General features: G+C 30.6%; 1 protein-coding gene across 1 annotated transcript in view; it reads left to right on the top strand.

Annotated features, from left to right (window-relative positions):
* rdgC (retinal degeneration C) overlaps positions 1-21,377 on the top strand; it is a 350,015-nt gene that overhangs the window by 170,171 nt on the left and 158,467 nt on the right. Inside the window, exons 4-5 of the mRNA XM_085959019.1 lie at positions 7,276-7,403; positions 18,948-19,041. Coding sequence (XP_085815145.1) covers positions 7,276-7,403; positions 18,948-19,041 — 222 coding nt within the window. The remainder of the gene's footprint in view (positions 1-7,275; positions 7,404-18,947; positions 19,042-21,377) is intronic.

Here is a 21,377-nt window from a genome sequence, read left to right as displayed (position 1 = left end):
TAATTACATACAAAAATTTTTAGATGGTTACTTAAATTTCTTATTCAAGTTCAATTAAAAGCAATATCAAAATTTTAGTTTTAAATAATATAACTACGTTGGTAAAATTTAATTTCGAAATTTATCTTTGCGATGGTATAAATTTCAGTGAGCGTTCATTAGATTAATCTATGTCGTTCCAACTTTGGTCTCGACTGAAACATTGTACAAGACAAAAGTATACTTTTACTATAGTGTCTTAAATATTATTATATACGGTTGAAATAAACACCGCCAGACTAGACAATGCATTAAAAAGTCTGTCAGATTCTATAAGACGCTTTATTTGCAACATAATGTGGGTGCATAAAAATACTTGAATGATAAAGTTAATAACGTCGGAAACTTACAGTAAAATATATATAAACAGACATTTACTAAAATTTCAATAAGTCTCTGCATAGTGCATACCATACTTTTCAGATTGATTATAATTATTCTGTATACAAGAAAACAATTTAATTACATATGCTAAACTTATGTTTTGGTTATATTGATTTTTATCCTCTATAAGTCGAAGATTGGCTATTCTTTCCTTTACTTATCGTGACATGGTTCTACAAAAAGATTAATTTTCATATTTACACACGTCACACCTACGATGGCCGAGCGGCTTAAGCATCGGGTTATAATGTCGTAGGTTCCAGGTTTGAATCCTGGGTCTGGAAATTACACATTGTTTTTTTCAATTTGTGTTTGGAGCCAGAGTATGGACTTAATAGGTTTATAAGTGGCTAACATCTGAATCTGAAAAATCTGTTAATACAAAACTTCACTCTGTGGAGGCCCATACGATCGTATTAGAATAAGACATGGTCAAAAGAAAGAAAGAGTTATTTGATTACGTTAAATATATTATAATACAACTTGGTATTTAAAAAAAATGTTAAATAATTTTGGCATCAATAATCAAATAATCAAGCTTAATATACTAACATACATTCTTTTCCTTTTACTATTTGTTATGCAGTAATTTACCATGACGTAATAAACGTAAGAAATTTGTTCAGAACATTACAGGAGTATCCTTGGTTGGCATATACCTACTAGAATGTGCGTGATATATATATATATATATATATATATATATATATATATATATATATATTTATATCCGACCACATTTAGTGGCTCATGTGTGAATAGACGACCTTCGTCGATCACTATTTCACATGTCATATATAATGACATGGATGAGGTAGCAACTTGCTGTCTTTTTCGTTATATTTAAAACATGGTCAGCTATCACTTAACTATAAATATTATGTTTATACCCAAAAAATATCATCTATTTTTAATGTCTCTACATTGATCATTTTGATCAACACACTTGTTCGTTCATGCAACGTTGCCAAATTATCTTGAATTCAGAACACACAGAACTGAGAGCTAGCTTTGTTCAACTAATGTTTTACAGCTGTTGTATTGTTATGATGAGAGTTTTTAAGACAATTTTATATTTGAATGTAAATTACAAGATAATAATATTAGAAAAATAAATAAAATAAATTTATTATAAGTATTTTGACAATTACAAAAAAAATCAAGTTGATATATTATTTTGGAATGAGTTTGTTGCTTTGAAAAATGAAATTTGACTATCGATAAGAAAAATATCTGTTTAGTCGGTATCTTGATAAAATCATGAATAAAAGTATTTAGAAATGATTAAGACGATAGGTATTGTACCTAAATGAATGATTTACATGCGTGGTGTACGGTGTGGTGTACCTTAATTATTAAGGTAAGTAGGTACATGCAAAAAAATAATTCGTCCACACCAGGGATATGTACATACTATTGGAGAAGACAGATGAAGGTGTGAACTGTAATAATTCTAATTAGTTTTTCGGCAATTTTAAATATGTCTCCAGTGCCAGTGGCACCCATACTACCAAATAATATTTTGTATGAATAAAATTATCTTGTGAAGTGCATGTAAAAACAATACATAGCATTATGAGCACTGTGCTGCTTGGGCTTATTTTTTTTTCCACTAAACAATGGCTACCTTTTTTTGTTTACTAATAATTGAAAAATTACTCATTTTACGAGATTCTCATTTTATGCCGTGTTTATTCATAAAAACTTTTTAGATTTTAGAACTGTATTAAATTTTATATTTGGCGTTTTTTAAATCATTCTGTTATTATGCCTACCTACTGTTAATCTTTTCGATGCACCCCAACTATTTTATAACTTATTAATATAAATTCTCCACCTAAAAGGTACATATTAATAAAATAACCATACAATTTGAATTTGTGAAATGATACCATCTTATTATTAATTTTTATTTTATGGTTATGTTTTTCACCCTATGATTATTGGTTTTTCTCTTGTGCAGCACAAATTCAAATGATTTTGAATAATTCATTTTTTTGATTTTTTAGATAAATAAAAATGTGTATAACGCGAAATCCAAATCTGTACCTTAGCGTCAACTTGACCCAAGATTTTATAATATTTGTATGTATGTGATGCAATTTTATGTGATATAATAAATTATCTAAATTTTATGATAATTCACATTTGGAATTTTATTTTATAGTTATCTGTAGTGTGTTTCCTGACTAATATAAATAGCTATTTATCCAATATGTAGAAGGGTCGCATGTTACTATGTTACCATGAAAGGAGGTCGCGATCAATGGTTCATAATAAGCCAACAACTCAATAATTCAAGTGGATTTATTTGAAAATTACAAAAAATACACAGAATACCATTCATTTTACCTCGCCAAACCCAGGGATTCTACGGAATATCATTTGGGGATAATATGGGGAATACTACTGTAGAACATCATACTGCCCTTAACCTCAGTGATAGGTAAAGGGGCACGCCAAACATCCTGGCATGGGGCCCCGGTTCGGGATGTGGGGACCATGGCCAAAGCATAATAAAGCAAAAAAAAAAACTGTCTACGATGAGAATTTTCACATTCAATGACTGGTGTAATTTTGTCAAAGAATGCGGAAATTCATTGTATCAATGACGTTTCAGGTTTTTAAATCATTCGCATCTAAATATGATAACCCAACGCACCATTTAATTTATATTACAAAAAAACATTGTGTGGTAAAATAGTTCCCATATACAATATGGCGTGGTTTCACGTTTGAAGAGATGATTTTGAGACACTCTTTTTATATAAACATCATTTGAAGAAAATGATTTTATGGTAGTTGGTTAACGACGAAATATAAAAAGAATTCCTGTTATTGTTCCAGATATACCTATAATAATTAAGAATCCAAAGAAATCATATTTCTAAATTAAAATATCGTGATTTAGTGACAACGCTAAATACATACCAGAGGAATACCAAGAGTATTTTCGTGGGCTTTCCAGACAGTGAAAATTATGCCTGTTTTGTACTATTATTTTGTTGATAAATGCAAACCTAAAAAACAACGAAGATCTTAATGTTATCTAGCTTATGTATCTACCTACAGAACCCAAATCATTAAAAAACAAGAGATTATAATATTATTTATCAATAGTTATATTTTTTGTTATTTTAACCAATATGCAATATTTGAAAAAACATGAGAGCCAAAATTTCTTAAAAACCCTAAATACAGTCAAATTTACAGGTACCAAAACAAAACATTTTTCACATCATTTTTCAATAGTGCACGAACTGTAAAATTTTTGTTTTTTCAAGTGAAAAACAAAATACCTTTTTAGTGATGCGTGTGTGTAAGTAAAGTGATTGGTATTATTTTGATTACATATATGTAATTATTTTCGTCGGAAATAATTTTCGAAATTTCCATGTCGCGCCAAGTTGCATTAAATCCATTAACCAATGGTTATACGGGTTCAAATCTCGTCGAGTTTCGTATTTGTTTTCAAATATGATTTTTCTAGTGGGTATATATCTGAGGTGTTTTCAAGTTATGTATGTTCAATATATGGAATGTTACATTCTCAAAATCTTGTGAATTATTCATTGAATAAAAGAAATGGTTAATTCAAAGATGTTTATTTATTGAGTGTATTTATGTATTCATATTGGATCAATACAAGCAAGCAAAAAATAAAACATCTGGTAGGTCGTGCCATTTATTTCAACTTTAATAGTATGCTTATAGTTAAGCACATATCTACTAAAGTGTAGTCTATACAATTATTACGCACTTTTTTGCTATTCAAATCATTTGACGACCTCCGTGGACGAACGGTTAAGATTCTCGTCTACGAATCCGGAGATCGCGTGTTCGAACGCGGCGTGCTAAGTCAATTTTATTTGATTCATATGTGTTATTTTACGTTTAATTACTATAAAATATTATAGTATAGTATACTTGCGGCAAGTTCCGGAGCGGTGGATACTCTCAATATCGTGAAAGACAACAATTCAGAATCGAAACGTTGCTTGAAATGACTTCTAGTCCAAATACTAAACAAAAAAGTATCAAAATACTAAAAGTATTTTGATATCCATTAAAAACCCACTTAGGGTTTTCAAAGTATTTATAATATTACAATTAATAATAAGTATACAAAGTCATAATATTGTTTCAACGAATAAGAAAATGTATTCTGTCTTCATCTATACGTATAGTATTTAAGCAAAGGCAAACGGCCTATCTGAATAGTCTTGATAATGGTGTCACTTTATTCAGGTGTAAACAATGGACCCGTCTCCAGCACCTGTACCTACAGTAAAAAATATTTCTTATGCAGTTTACGCAAAGGATATTTTCGCATATCATTGAAATTATAAAATTTCACGCACCGTTCCCTCACCTCCCTCGTCTCACCTTCCTATCACCTCTTCCTTGCAGTGGCAACGTCGCACTCTCTGATCAGCTAAAGGCGATTAATAATGAACGGAAATAATCAACGAAGTCACGTTCTATATTCAGGGATAAAAAAGTATATAGGAGCCTATTTACTGCCTTCGAAATTATCACTTACCTTATCAAATTGAGTTATAGGTACCTACGGTACCAGCTCGTCGAGCTGGTCACAACTGCATATAAATCTATACCTGACAATGATCAAGTAAGTGACAAATGAGCCAATAAGTCGAAATGATCAGGTAACTCCGGTAATTTGTGGACGGTTTGATTCACTAACTGCCCTTAGACATACTTATATATATATATATATATATATATATTAATGGTTTTAACTGTCAATTTATTCATAGTAGAAATGTATTGTATTTATAATTAAATATAAACGTATTTTTTAAATATTTTTTTAATAAGTGAGGTAAATGTATTTGATTTGCTTTGAACAGTGGATTTAGTGGAAGTATTTAATTATTATTCATAAGTTCAATAAAAAAATATTGTCATTTTTTTAAAGTTTTATACATATCTTTAATATTGTATATTATTCTTTACTGGTTGATAATGCCCCTATGAAGTAGACGAAACCGGTCCAGTTCAGTGGCGCACCCAGGGGGTGGGCCAGGGGGCCCTGGCACCCCCCAAAATAAAAATTATCAGAATGTAATTCACCAGCACATTTATAGAAAAAATTTTTAGATTTTAATTTCTAACACAAAAATTTCGAAAATGTCGGGGTTTTTTAGAAACCCAATTCCTAATGGAACTGTCAAAAAATTCTCGGTGTCCACTCGAATTCCGGACTGGTGTACACCGAGTACAATAGACAAAAAACCGATAAACGAGAAATTAGGCTGTATTGTGTTGAAGAGGTTTGTGTATAAGTTAAATGCAATAATACTTTTTTGTGTCCATTGTAAATTAATATTTTGGAACCTCAATATTAAAAAATCGACAATAAAAATTCGGCGAAAAGAACGACTACCCGGTGGTTACCACAGTCGGCGGTGGTGTAAATCAAAAGAACATTTTTTTCGGTGGAATTTGGCATACATATTGTAGCTCTTGAGTCTAGACCAGTGCTTCTCAAACTTTTTCATACCACGGGCCCCCGAAATTAGAAAATAAAAATTCAAGGCTCACCTCCCCAAAAATTTTAGTCTTTAGTGACCAACAGTCAGTGGCGCACCCAGGGGGGGGCAAGGGGCCCTGGCACCCCCATTTTAAAACATTTTAAACTTTTACCAAACTTTAACAAGCCCCCGTTTTAAACATTGAAATTGAAAGCCAATAAACTAAATTAGACAAATAAAAATTTCTTAGATTTTAATTTCTAACACAAAATTTCGAAATACTAATGTCGGGATTTTTTAGAAACCCAATCCCTAATGGAACTGTCAAAAAATTCTCCGTGTCCACCCGAATTCCGGAGTGGTGTAGGTCATAGCTTGGGAGGGCTGACAGGGCTCTAGCCTGGGGGCCCGGGTTATGGGGGGCCCGGCGTGTCGGGTCGACCAGATAAGTGAGATAAACACACATCATAAATTAACTTTAATAGTAAAAAAAGTCGCCTGCTATTATTCTTCATGGCCATGACCATTTTCAATTACTTATATAATTGTGCAATATATTTCCTGATTATTATCTGTCGATACTCGACAGCTCCATTATTAAAGTAGATGTATTAAAAACCGCCAATAATTCACCGTATAAGTACCCTTAATTTGAACTAAAACACAATTGGGAAAACGTTAATTTAGTGTTTCACACTGACTTTAATCTTAGCGGTAGGTAGGGGGGCCGCCAAATATCCTAGCCTGAGGGCCCGTTTAAGGATGTTAGGACCATGGTGTAGGTACACCGAGTGCAATAGACAAAAGACCGATAAACGAGAAATTAGGCTGTGAAGAAGAAAAAGAGCCTATGGGACTAATTTACATTCTCCTCCTTAGGCCCCCCCCAATATTATATCCTGGGTGCGCCACTGGTCCAGTTTAGTAATAAAAAAAGTGGAATCAGTCAATTAACATTGCGTTTTATTTAATGATTATTTATATTAGGTTATATAATTAACTTTATATTTATATTTAAATATAACTAACACTATTGAATATTCTTACATATTTTGTCGGATGTTTTTGACATATTCTAGAAAATATTATGTCCATTTAAGTGGTGTAATATTGTATGCAATAGTAAAGTATTATCCTTCATGTCAATGAATGAAAAGCAATCAGAGTGCAGTGCAAATATGTTCTGGGTAACCACCCTTAAAATCTTTCCAGCAACTGACTGATTTACGTATAACATTTTCACACCGCAATAAAGGCCCTGATTATAAATATGTACGTGTGTATTCTCAAGATTTTCAAATTAAATTGTATATTTAAATTTATGAAATCTAACGTTTTACTTTTGTTTTATTTTTAGCAATGAAGGCTGCTATACTGATCCAGCGCTGGTATCGGAGATATCTGGCAAGAATGGAAGTACGACGACGATATACCTGGACGATTTTTCAAAGTATTGAATATGCAGGCGAACAGGACCAAGTCAAGGTAAGAAAATCAATACCAACCATTACATTATATTGTAATATATAGGTAGCAGTAGCGAACGATGGAGGTACGCTGTTAAGATTTGCCATAAATAGTGCACATTAAACATTGTTAGTCATACGTATTTGTTTTTATTGAACTATAACTACAATTTACAAATGATGTTCGGTTATTGAACATTATATAATTTAGAAAAACACTAACTGAGAGAGTATATCACAACCAATAGAAAAAACGTTTTTGAAAAAAGTAAGCCAACCGGTCGGGAATCGAACCCGTCATCTCCAACAGGTAAACGCCCCAAACTCGTCGCATTCAGCCATTATGCTACGGAAGACATACTAATGACGACAAATATTTAAGCTATTGGCTATTAAATACCTACCACTCAGTGCTCTTCGAAATCATGTTACTTCGGCAATCGATTTTTGTTTATTAAATCAAAGTAGGTAGTTATTTTACTATTACAACGATTACTAACCGACGTCTAGGAATTTCTCCAATATTTTTTAAGCGACTTCTTGTACTTGCTAATAATTTTTAATTTTTAATTAACTATTTCTTTTATTCATTTTATGTTTGGTTAGTTTTTAAAAATCAATAAAACCCTGCCTAAACCGAAACATGATAGTTTTGGTATACTTTGGGTGATACGACAAAATTGTGCACACTTTTTTGTTCATATTTATTTGTTTTCATTTGATTAAGAATACATATTATACATATTGTTGGTTCATTTTTTTAAATTCATCAAGCCCTACCTAAACCAAACCATAATGAATAAAAAATATTATTTTGTCTATAAAATATCTAATTTATGTTTGATTTAATTGCATAATTTTAGATATTTTATATATAGAGTATTTTTTTGAATATTATCTATAATGGGTTGGTTTTCGTAGGGCTTAATTGAAATTTAAAAACTAACCAACATCATCTGTAAATCGTAGTCTTATTTCAATGAAAACAAATACGTATGATTGACAAAGTTTATTATGTACTATGTATGGCTGATCTTAACAGCCTACCTCCAACCTTCGCCACTGATATGTAGGTAGTAATAGTTATTTACCTATACGAAATGATAGTAAAGAAGACGGTTACATATATCTTTAAGATTATAATATAATCTTAATATTATTATACTACATCAATGTAATCTCACTGACATTGCGAGTATCATACATTATCCTGATGATCCTTATGAAAAATTAAACAAATAATATATAGTATACATTATAAAATCGATATTAATATTAAGTATATAAAATAAAAGTTTATTAATGCAATTGCGGACGTTATTAATAATCCTAGGATTATGGGATTAGATGTTAATTATATCCCGGGAATACACAAAAACAAGCCAAAACAATATGAGTTTAACAATAATTTTAAAGATATTTTTATTTAAATATCCTAACCATTATCTTCAAAATAGGTATACTTATTATTTACAATAAAGTACTTTATTATATTATAATAGTTATTTTAGATACCTAATTTAATAACGATCTCACCAGTTTAAAAAAATATTTGTTGATGATAATAATATGAACACCGATAATAAAATACAATTGTATATAAAAATAGTAGTAGGCTACTTCCTAACACTCTAAAATGTGTGTAAATTGAAAAGAAACTAGAAAATTTTCAAAATTATGGTTACCTAATAATCATTTCTCGTACAAAAAATACTGTTAAGAAACCTCTTAGAGAAGCAGTGAAGATCAAGAGTGTAGAGGCAATTCAAAAATGTATTATGATGTAAAACCTAACCTAATGAAAAAAATCCTCATTGAGAGATTATTCAGAAAGAGTGCAGTAGACATGGTCCATACATTCTAAAACGGGCCCCCAGGCTAGGATCTTTGATGGCCTCCCAACTTATCGCTAAGGATAAAAGCAGTGTGATGCTCTAAAGTAGCATTTTTCAAATGGTGTACGCGGTAAAATTAATGTGTATAATTAGTGTTTTTTTGTATATTTTAATACATGCATTTGAATTATGGAGTTTCCCAGTATCGATATATAATTAAAAATTATATTGTACAACCACCACACACGGACGACTTTTTTTTACTATTAGAGAGAATTTGTGATGTATGTTTATCTCACTTATTTTGTCGAATCGTCACACCGGTACCTTCTTGACCCCTTTGTGGGGGCCATGGCAGTAGGATTACCTACTCTCTCCTGTTTGTGATGGTATTATAGAGTGGAAATAAGATTCAGCAGAATAAAGTATAATTATTATTATGGTTATTTTATTGGTATGGTTATTGCTATCATTTCGTATGTTTCTACCGTGATATATATCTTATTGAATCTAGTTTCTTATAAACTTCGCCTCAAGTGATGTGGTATGTATAGTAAAATACGACAAAAAACATATAAACCATCTTCAAAGAAATATATTTTTTTTATTTAATCCCAATAAACAGAAAGTGAATTTTATATGACTGTAGGCTGTAGAAATTGAGAGGAAGTAATATAACAAATCGCCTATTCTGATAAAGACGTTGGTTTTGCCCAAAGGAATTTTCACAAACAGTATTATAGTACAACTATATGAGCAACTCGGCTAACCTTTCAAGGGTCGTCATAACGGCGAACAAAATTGGGCAGGCCTGTAACCCAAATGTACTACAAACGTTCTCAACATTTTGTGATACTTGGATCCGTAATAAAATATGATTTATGAGACAGTGTCAGTGCTGTCTGTCATACATAAGAGTGATGTTGTTCTTGAGGTGAAGCTTTCTCAGCAAAATAACAGTATATTGTTGTATGTTTGATTATTTTATATATAAATATAATTCAGATTAACACTACTTGCGCATGCTGTGAACATATTTTGTAAACTATTTATGTGATTTAGATACTTATTTGAAGGTGACCGTCGAAAAGGGGTTTATATAAAACTTTTGAAAATAACTTTAAATAATTGGAGAAGTAAACAATAAAGAAATATTTAAATAGTCATTACAATATGTATGATATTTTCTAAAATTTTAAAGGTTCATAATACATTCATATAGATAAAATGTCCCTTTATTTTAGGTGGGTAAATTTTGACAGCAAAAAATCTTTGGAAGTAAAATGACTAAAATATAATCATTTAAAAAATCTCTATTAGGTTATCTCATTTCAATCTTATCATAAACTAAAATTGATTTATATGAATTATTGTCAGTTGTTTATTCAGTATAATTCCCTATTTAGCAGGTAATGAAGTGGGATTTAAATTGGTATACTTTTATTATAATGATGTTGAATTAAATGTTTTGACAAATCTACGATATACTAGTCATTATGATCACAAATATTTTAGGTTATATACCCATCCATAGAATGATTCAAGATAAGTAATCATAAATATTCAGCCAGTAAATGCTCACGACCCAATCCCCAAAGTCACCCACGGTGGCCGCGCGGCTTAAGCGTTGGACTATAAAGCCGTGGGTCCCAGGTTCCAATCCTGGGTCTGGCAAGTACATTTATTGTTTTTCGATTTGTGTGTGTCAGGGTATGGACCTAATAGGTTGAGCGAGTGGCTGACATCCATTTCTCGTAAAAACAAAATCTGTCAATACAAACCTCCACTCTGTGGAGGCCCACATGATCCTATCAGGATCGGACATGGTCAAAAAAAAATACTGTTTTAAAAATATTTCTTTGTTTCTAAATGTCATGTTGTGAACGTCTTAAATTTATAATTTGTAATATCCACAATATGTAAAATAAATAAATTGAATAATTATGTCAGAAAAAGAGAATGTATTCTGTTTAATAGCAACATAACTGCACACGATAGTGGAGTTTTTTAATTATTCACTGTATCTATAATTTATTACACTTTTATACATCTTAAATATCCTGAGTGTTAAAACAGTTTTAAAGGATGACTATTGAATTGGTTACCAGTTACGTTCAATAGAGTCTCTAATAGGCAAAGTATTTATCTATATCGACATGATCTATGACCCTTATCACATGGATGTATCTATAAAATTATAGTAGGTTTCATTAATAAATACATCATTTAAATTTGTTTTAATATATAAATTATTGAACTGGCATATTAATAAAAATATATATCAGATACATGCATAATAGGAAACATAGAATATATTTTAACCACACAGGAATTAAACCCGCGATCCGTTTGGTGTACACGTACACTAACTAAAGCATCCATGTTTTCTAACAATATGCAACTACTGAACTGAGATGTTATTTCCAATTCAGTTACATAATATACCTATGTGTTACGCCGAATGTGTGAAATTGACTATTACATGAAATGGGCAAATTTTTGCCTAAATTATTAAAAAAAAGCCCATTAGACAAAATATCTGCCGAGTGCGTGAATTCGGCAGTAATTTTTATGCCTAGTTCATGCATTGGACGAATTAGATAGTAGCGCTACTGTGGTGTTTTTTGCAACTAAACTAAATGTGTCAAATGCTCATGCATTGGTCAAAATTTACGTATATTATCTATGGTCAAAATAGATGGTCACGCTCCGGTGGTGTTTTTTGCAACTAATCAAACTAACCAAAAAATGTGTCAAATGTCATTGATTATAATATAAAAATATACCAATTAATAACTACAATGACGTTCATATCCATTTACTATGCCCAAAAAATAACATGATAACGGAAGAATTTTATTAAAAGGTATTTTCGCGATTTGATTCGTGCTTGGGTATCAATCGTGCAATGGTCGATTCTATGTTTGTGATAGATTGTTGACACTTGTTAGCTAACCTCAAAATAGACATTCAGTTGAATTCAGAATTACAAAACCTAACCTAACCTAACCTAACCTAATAATAATAATATTATATTATGTCCAATTATAACTAATAAAACCATCCGTATAAAATTTACTTTTTCTACTGTCATGTTGACAGTTTAAGAATTCCATATCCTGGCGAATTCACGTACTCGGCAGATAATTTACCTAATTCATGAATAAGGCAACGGGCTTGACTATTACATGAATTAGCCAAAATTTTGCCCGTTTCATGTAATAGTCAATTTTGCACATTCGACGTAACATATGCATTATTAATCTTGGTTTATATATAATCATGATCTCTACAAATTTAAGCGCTTTATAGTATTCGAACTTCGATTTTTTTAAAATAAACTATTTAAAATTTAAGGATACACAGTATTTAGGAATATAAATTAATATTAAAATGCGACCCACACTCAGAGGATTGCTCCGTACCCTTTTGTGCTAGAATTTCGTTTGTTTGTTGATAACATTTGTGATTGTGACTTGCCAACAGTAGTAACGAAATAAAAGTCTCGTTTTTTCCCTTTTGAAGGAAAAGTCAAAATAAAATACAGAAACAGCGCTTAGAGTGTAGCGTTTTGCAAAGGACTTTTTTCATATAAAGGATACAGAATATTAGCATTGCATATATTATTATATTACGTGGTTGAGAGAAATCAACGAGTGTCTTTTTGTAAATCTTTTTTTTCTGTAGTAATATTTTTAGTAGATATACGTAGTTACTAGAACAGTGCAGGATTTTCAAATGTTTCAATAATTACAGATAATCTTATTTCAGTCTGTAGGTGTAAATTTATAATGATGACGGATACGTAAAGTTGATTTTTCTTTATGTGATAATTTCCTTTTTAAATACTGTTCTTCCCTTATCACAGACACTGTCTTCAAAACCAAAACCAACCATTCATTAAACATACGTCATTTGTGATAATACGTAGGTACTTATAATAATTATCATAATAGCCAGCATCAGAGATTTACAAAAAATAGTCGCAACGTACTTACACTTTATTGATAAACAATGATACAATCTCTATTATTATAAAGTTGTATCATTTCACAATATGAAAATGGTTTTCAAAAAGCACTTTCCTTAAAATAACTGGTTTTAAAATTACTTAAAATAATATTACGGATAATTTGAGATTGATTTAATACCCTCTCAAGGATTAAGCTCTATTTAAACTTACGTCGATAGTAGAATTCAAGCTTTATTTAAACAGTATATTAAAACCTAAGTATTTAGATATAAAACTGTTTGTGTTTTGAAATAATTTAAATGGTGGAAAGCTCATTTTTACAGTACTAAAGCTAATCAAATCCTGATTCCACTTTCGGTAAAAACTAAAGATAAAAGATGTAATAAAACCAAATACCACTCAAAGCTTTAAAAGCGGAGCGGGAAATAAGGGTATATGTGTCTATTTTGATTTAAAGTTTTGAGAAACTGCGTGATTAACAATAGGCTCACCCATTCCACTAATATTGATATTTTAGGGCGCCGTGAAAAAATCTTTTGATACCAAGGACGCTGTAAAATGAAAGTTTGAAAATTATTGTATGCCAAAATTATTTACTATTTTCCAATACGTATTCAAAATTTCATTATTGTGATATAAAATATATGTATATTTAAGATGTTTTAGCTCATATATTTTAGTAGATAATATAATATTATATCCAAATATTGATTTAACCTATCCTACCATTATTATATTAACTGTTCCAATAAGAAAAAGTGTCTTTAAATTGAAAAAAAATAAATATCTTGATATAATATTCATACTATCGAACAAAGGTACTAGATGGAATTTGAATTTAAATTCTAACCGATTTAAGTTTTTTACTATATTGTTTGTTATATATTTTTTATCGTGATCATTGACTTGATAGGTAGGTGATAAAGTTTTGACCTACTTTATTGTATTAATTTGCCATATAAGTTAGAGTTAACTCTATGCGTTGTCAGTGTGTATTTGCCTTTTAATGAGTGCACATAGTGCCTGAAAATGCCGAAAGGCGAAACCCGGATCACAAAAAACTACTCAAATGGAATAGTACAAAACGTAAATCCATTAGAATCTGGATGTAAGATTACTTATAATGGTAAGCTTTTTTTAATGACATAGAAGCACTGTTTTGTAAAGAATAATAACAATTAAACATAATTATCAACGTAATTGGCTTTATGATGTAGATCCTAGCTGCCCAGAAACAGTTGTTATTTTTCGTCCAATTAAAACGTTTCTTGTTTCTTCATGAAAACATACATTGAATGTGAATTTTCCAAACAAGATATTCAAACCGGTGACCTACGGCTTAACAAACAAACATCCTACCACTTCTATATTGCAGGTGCTTTTATAGTTGAATTTAAATAATACCTACAACTCTTCTTAATTTTATGAAGTTACAAGAACTTACCGATAACCGTTAATTTTAGAAGCGCCGAATTGTGGTCATATTACGCTCCACCTAAGGAAGCAACATGGTTAAAAAGAATGATGATATTAATGGTAGCCATATTTTGTAGTATTTTTGTAGCTATGTACAAACAAATAATATTTCAACTACGTTGTATTAAATAATAATTTAATATAACCCGCAGAGTATTCTTGTGTGCTAAGCTCCGTCAGATATTTGCGACGATATTGCGTGTTGTAAAATTGTAGCTGCGTAGCGGCGTAGATACTATATGACGTCACACATGAATATTGTCTACGCCGCGTAGACACTGCTGTCTCGATAATGAAAGTTTGCTTACCGCATGACCGGATATGACGGCACTGTGGTTATTTGGTCAGCCGGTGTTACTGAATTAACTGTCATAACTGACGTATGTTGGATGTGAAGAGAATTAACCTAACCCAACTTCCAGGGAGATACCACCATTGGTATAGATAATATTATACTACATTGTTCAATATTAGATATATTTTAAGCGAAAAACCAAGTAGATAAATAATGATATGAATGTTTAATACATGGGATTAGAGGTGTATGCTTACAATTTTACTGATGATAAAGAAGACGGATATCGTTGGATTAACTTGAAAAAATAAATCTAAAATTTGTCTCCAAAACGCTCTAAAATTCTTTGGTACAAAAAATACAAAGTCAGACATACCTATTTGTAATAATTTTCTCCCTAAAACAATTAAAAAACGGGGTAACTATATATTTTTTATCTATTTCATTCGCATTAAATTTAAGCTTTAAAGCATTTAGCTTATCGTGATTGTAATAAATAAAAAAAACATAATTTAATTTATTATTGAGTCATCAAAATATATTTAACATACTTACATAATTTTGAAAACACTTCAGAGTAAATAATATATGACCAATATAAAAAAAATATTTTTTGAAATAATACGACACATAAAGAAAAAGAATTTCAAGTTATGCAAATTTATATTTTTATGAAAATTGACGTTTTTTAAAATATGTATAAAAAATATTAACCCTATGAATAAGTCAAAAATCTTTGCATTACAATATAGAACACTTAATAAACTAAATTTTAATAATAAATAAGATAATTAAATAATAATATGTAATAATTAGATGGGACCCTTTAACAAATTCATATTTTATAACAATTTTTTTAAATTGTAAGTCTATCTTTGACTACTAGGTGCCTCTGGTAGGTAGAGGGATCGCCTTCAGAGTCAGAGAGAAACAATTTTTAATATCTACATAATACATTGTAATATATATTATGGAAATCAAAATATATAAATATGCCACAGCTATGGTTGCAATTCGAGACTTATTTAGAAGTTATCTGTAAGTAATAACTCAATAGTATTTTTCTGTAAAAAAATTATCTATTATAACTAAGTATAACTTCTAGTTTTACAAAAATTTTGTCGCGTCTGCCGATAGTTTCTCAAAACAGTAAATTAGATAAATATAAAATATATAACTTTTAAATAAATATTTTTTTTTGTTAGTAGAGTATTCGAAATATCCAGCAGTGATAGTGGAACATTTTTTATACCTAATAGGATTTGCGTTGACCTGACAGGTTCAAAAGAGTGATGTTTTTTGTACCTATTGGAATAAAGTTTCAGTCTGGTGTTTTTTCGACCGTGTGACATGATTCCTGTCATACAAATCCCTTCAAAACGTATTATAAAGAAGAATGTCGAACACTTTTATGGATCGCAAAAGTCACACTATAGTGAAACCAACAAAAACATTTTGTTGTAACATAAGAATATATCTTGATAAATAACATAGCTCAAAAATATATATTATTAAAAATTGTTGCTGTAAAATTAGGTACTAAAATACTACCTTCCCTATAATACATATAATTAAATAAAATATAACATCAGGCTTGTTTTCTTGGTTCAATACCATTTCACATGGTTTTTTTACATAGCTTTCTAACTTAACTATTTATAGGTGCATTATATACTACATAATATTATACTGAAATAGTTTTTTTATAAACTGTCATAAAAAGTATTATTTCACTCATTTAATGGACCCAAGGTAGAGTATTTGGTAGAGCGCTCATCTTTGAAGTCTTGAGATAAGGTACAAATCCTGCTGTGTACTGGCAAAATTACAATAATATTATGTTGTTTTCATAATATGTGCGTTTGACATAGAGCAAGAATTTTATAAATTGGGTGAGCGGTTATTGATAGATCTTTGAAAAAATTTATAACGTCTACACTACGAAGGCGAATAATGTGAATGGCAATATAGTTTTTAATTTATCTACGAAAATCTTTTTCGTGACGTATATGATAGGTAAGAATATTGTATAGAAATAATTTTTGTATATTATGTGCGGAAATGGCTACTGGTTGATTAATGGTTCAGACTGTTTAGGTTTAGAGTACTAATCACCTGTAGGAATATTAATAAAAATAAATACCATGGCATTCAATTTAATATTACAATACACGCGCCTATATAGAACAATGGTACGGGGGGATACATTTCGAAAAAAAATATCCATAATAATAATGTATTATCGATTTTTGAATGCGGCTGGATTGGGCGAGATGCCACTGGCTTCCGTATTTACCTCAGCTACTGCGTATAGATTTTCGTCACTTCAACCACGGACTCCCCCGTCTGAATTATTCCGGGTACACTCCCCATACCCAGAAACTCTGAACTTTGGAGTATAGTGTAGACTTTCCTCTTGGTAGAACGAGTGTTCATGATGAGGAGGGGAGAGGGAGGAGGTCCTCAATTAGTGACGTTTTATTGAAGAAAATCAACGATAAAGTTCGTGAAGATTGCCGTCTGACAGTTCCTGAGCTCGCAATAATTTTGATCCCATACGTCAGTAAGTCTACCATATAAACGATTTTGAGGGGAAAATTTGGGTATGCAAAGTTGTGCTCATTGGGTGCCCAAAATGATGATGGAAGCTCACAAAAAAATCATGTGGAAAGCGCTTAGGTCTTTTTGAACATTTTAGACTCATTCAAATGGGATATCCTCCACCATCTAGCTCATAGCCCGACCTGGCGCCGAATTATTTCCAACTTTTTCTTCACCTGAAGCAACATTCGGCCGGACCACGCTTGGAGACCGAAGAGGGCGTGAAGGAAGAGGTGAAAACATTTTTGAGGACGGCGGCGGCGGAGTTCTATGACATGGGAATCAAGGACTTAGCGCCACGGCTCACCCAGCGCATCGATTACAACGGGGATGACTTCGAAAGATAGTGGGGATATGTACCTAAAATTTCGTATGCTTTTTTTATAAAAATAAAATTTTCCTTATTTTTTACATAATAAAGGTACTTTAATTCTTGGACAACCCTCTTAATATATAATACGAGTACTTACCCATACTATTGATGTGTGTACGGACTGTCATCCACCAAGGTGACAAAAACGCGTTGGCATGGATTGAGGATATATTATCAGTGTCTACCTGGTGTTGTGGGCACAACAATGTGATTTTGTTGTCGTGAAAGTACCTGTGATTTTGTTTGAATACATTTATCCTATTGTCTACACATTGTTGCCATACGAGTGAATGAATGCATATAAAAAAAATGTTACATTATTTTGACTTTGGAAAGGAAAAAGGCCGTATTCCACACAAATAAAATTTTACACGATGCACAATTTTTTTTTGTCATGGTTTTCGGTCAAAGTTAAAATACAAAATAGACATAATATTGAAGTGCATGATAATTTAATCTAAATTGGTTTTATATTCCTAATCTGTTATTAAATTATTAAAGTAATTATTAAAAAAAAATAAAAATGATGGTTAAGTCGTTTTTATCACGTCACTTCCTTTTTTTATTTTTTTAATAACTAGCTAAATTTAGATAATAAATCGGCACGTGCAGCTTACATATTTTCTACACAACGTGTGTATAGTCATGTAGAGCGTGATTATGCAATAAAACCTAGGTATTTTGAAAAAACTGAGGGTTACGCTCTTTTTCCTTTCTACAATTATTTTACAATATTTCTACAATTATCAACTAATAAATTCAATTTTTTTAAAAAGATGTCACGTAGGTATAATTTACAAGAATGGCATCTTACTCGATAACTTATTATGGATAAATTAGTATTCGCCTCATAAGCAAAGTTATTTCTGACGATGTTCCAAGTTCAATATTTAGATTTTTTTAAACTTTGAAACTTTTTATACCTCCCCATTATTACTTATACCTATGTAAGAACCCTATAAGCTAGATTAAATCCCAATGTGTTTAATAAGTTGTTTCTTTTTTTGCAGCTATACAACTTTTTCAATGCACTTCTCACTCATATGCCGGATACAGCGTCTAAAGCAACGGGCTCTAACGCTACGTCAAGATCCTCTTCGATAGGTAAGATCCTGTTCCTTTTATTCGCTTTGGCTTATCAGTAAAGCTTCGTAGACTTGAAAAAGCTCTCTAAATAAATTGGAAATACTATCTGTGTAGTTATTATTATATAGTATAAGTATTTTTTTTAAATAAAACTTCTCGGTATCATAACATTATCTTTTCAAATCAATCATAATTAAAGTAAATATTTTAGTACTTCATAAATATACACTGTAGAAGAGATTTTTCGTATAAATAATAAAATTACTTATCAATATGGTAACACATACGGAAAGGAAAACTTTTATAATCTAATGTGAAAGAAAATTTGACAGTTTATCGAATTCGTTTAGATTTTGTACTGCTTTTGGTTGTGTATTATTTATTTGTACACGTGTTATTAACGCATGATATTTTTTCCTAATAATGGATTGAGCTTTTAAAACTATGAAATAAGCACAGTTGATCACTACTACTTTTAAAATTTATGCGGGCATTGTCGATTTTTTTTTTTTACTATGTAATGATTTTTATTTATTTGTTTCACAAATTCAAAATATAATATTATAAATACTAATGATCTATTGTTAGATTTTGACGATTTATTGAGTGTATTATTATTGATAAAATAGTGGGTTTTTTACAAGCACTTCAACTATTCAAAATTTGTTTGTTATATTTTTTTATTGTGACCCTTGACTTCATAGGTAGGTAATGGAGTTTTTACCAACTTTATTATATTGATTTTTTATATACGTTAGAGTTAATAGTATTTGTTATCAGTGTTTATTTGCCTTTTGGTGAGTGTACACAGTGTCTGAAGATGCCTAAAGGCGAAACCCGGGTTGCAAAAAACGAATCAAATGGAATTGTACAAAACTTAAATCCATTAAAACAAAATATAACATAATACTAAAATTAAATAAGAAATGTATAAGTAATTAAATAAATTAATAATTAAATTAGGAACCCAGGAATCAAATGCCATGGGGTTCTTCGTAAAAGTTTCTGCAAGCTTTATAAACAGCAATATGATTTTTTTTTTAAATCTTACCAAAATAATAATTTGCATCAAAACATTCCAACATAGCTCGTATGAAGTGATAGAAATCGTTTTTGCATTTACTTCACTATTATAATACACTATTGATTAAAGCGTATAGTTTTGTATCTAATAGGAAGCAATAAAGACGTTATATTATGTTGTTTGCAACTTCTATTTGACAGACATGACTTTTGCGAAGCCTGTGATTTCATACACAGTAACTTATATAGAAGGCAAACGCTTCGTAACAAACCATCAAACCGCATTTCCTGTGAAATCGGAAGTAAATTACCGGCCTACAAGTTTTCCCGTTCGAAAGGCCTATTAACAATATTAGACGAATTCTGCCACATTAAAAGCTTCTACAGCTTTCAGGAACAACTTTTTATATGGTTATACGCTCCACCACTCGGCAATAGCAGGCCCTAAAATGTAGTTGGGTCAACCGGCATAGAACAACACCATTAGGCGGATATTCATTTTAACATCCAGACTAAGATCCTACGTAAACATTTTGATTGTTTTAATATAGAATTTTTCACACATAATCCACAAACGCTACTATTATTTTTTACATATAATTTTATATAATAAGATGTAAGTTTAAAATGTTTGATTGACATATAAATCTTTTCTTGATAATTGTTGCCAACCAACTTAAATAATATACAATTGAACGTATAACTTGAAAACACCTCAAATAACTCATTAGAAAAAATCATATTGGAAAAAATATGATGCTCGACGGGATTTGAACCCGTATACCTACTGGTATCGCGCCAACTGTGCATTATCTAATTATGCTATGAGCCTCCTATCTAATTACGACAATTTAAACTACAAAGTTATGCATGGAATGCTTAACAAATTGCGTTATTATTGACTACTTACTATTTACTTGTGTATCAAACCAAGGAATATTAATTACCTGAATTACTAACCGACACCCGGCTCTCACGTTGGCGCTATACTAGTGGTTATAGGGACTCAAATCCGGTCGAGTTTTTAGTGGGTTGTATGTTTGTATGAATGTATGTTCTATATCATTGAATGTTATATTCTCAAAATCTTTTGAATTATTCGTTGAATATAAGAAATGGTTTATTAAAAATATATACAATTCTTTAAATCTTATCATCATAGATTTTTAATAAGAGAACAACTTAACAATTATATTATTAACACGTTTTCTTTTTTGTAAGTCACTCTTCTGTACTTGTTTCTGCAACCCATAGCTCTTAAAGCCAATGACAAATTCCTATGGGCAATGTAGATTAATCTTAATGCCCCTAACACATAATGTTGACAGCAT

Source organism: Rhyacophila brunnea, unplaced genomic scaffold, assembly GCF_057557595.1.
Source record: "Rhyacophila brunnea isolate RB1 unplaced genomic scaffold, BYU_Rbru_1.0 scaffold_8, whole genome shotgun sequence".
NCBI lineage: Eukaryota > Metazoa > Arthropoda > Insecta > Trichoptera > Rhyacophilidae > Rhyacophila > Rhyacophila brunnea.
Note: the sequence above shows the minus strand (reverse complement) of the source record. Positions and strands in the feature narration are given on the sequence as shown.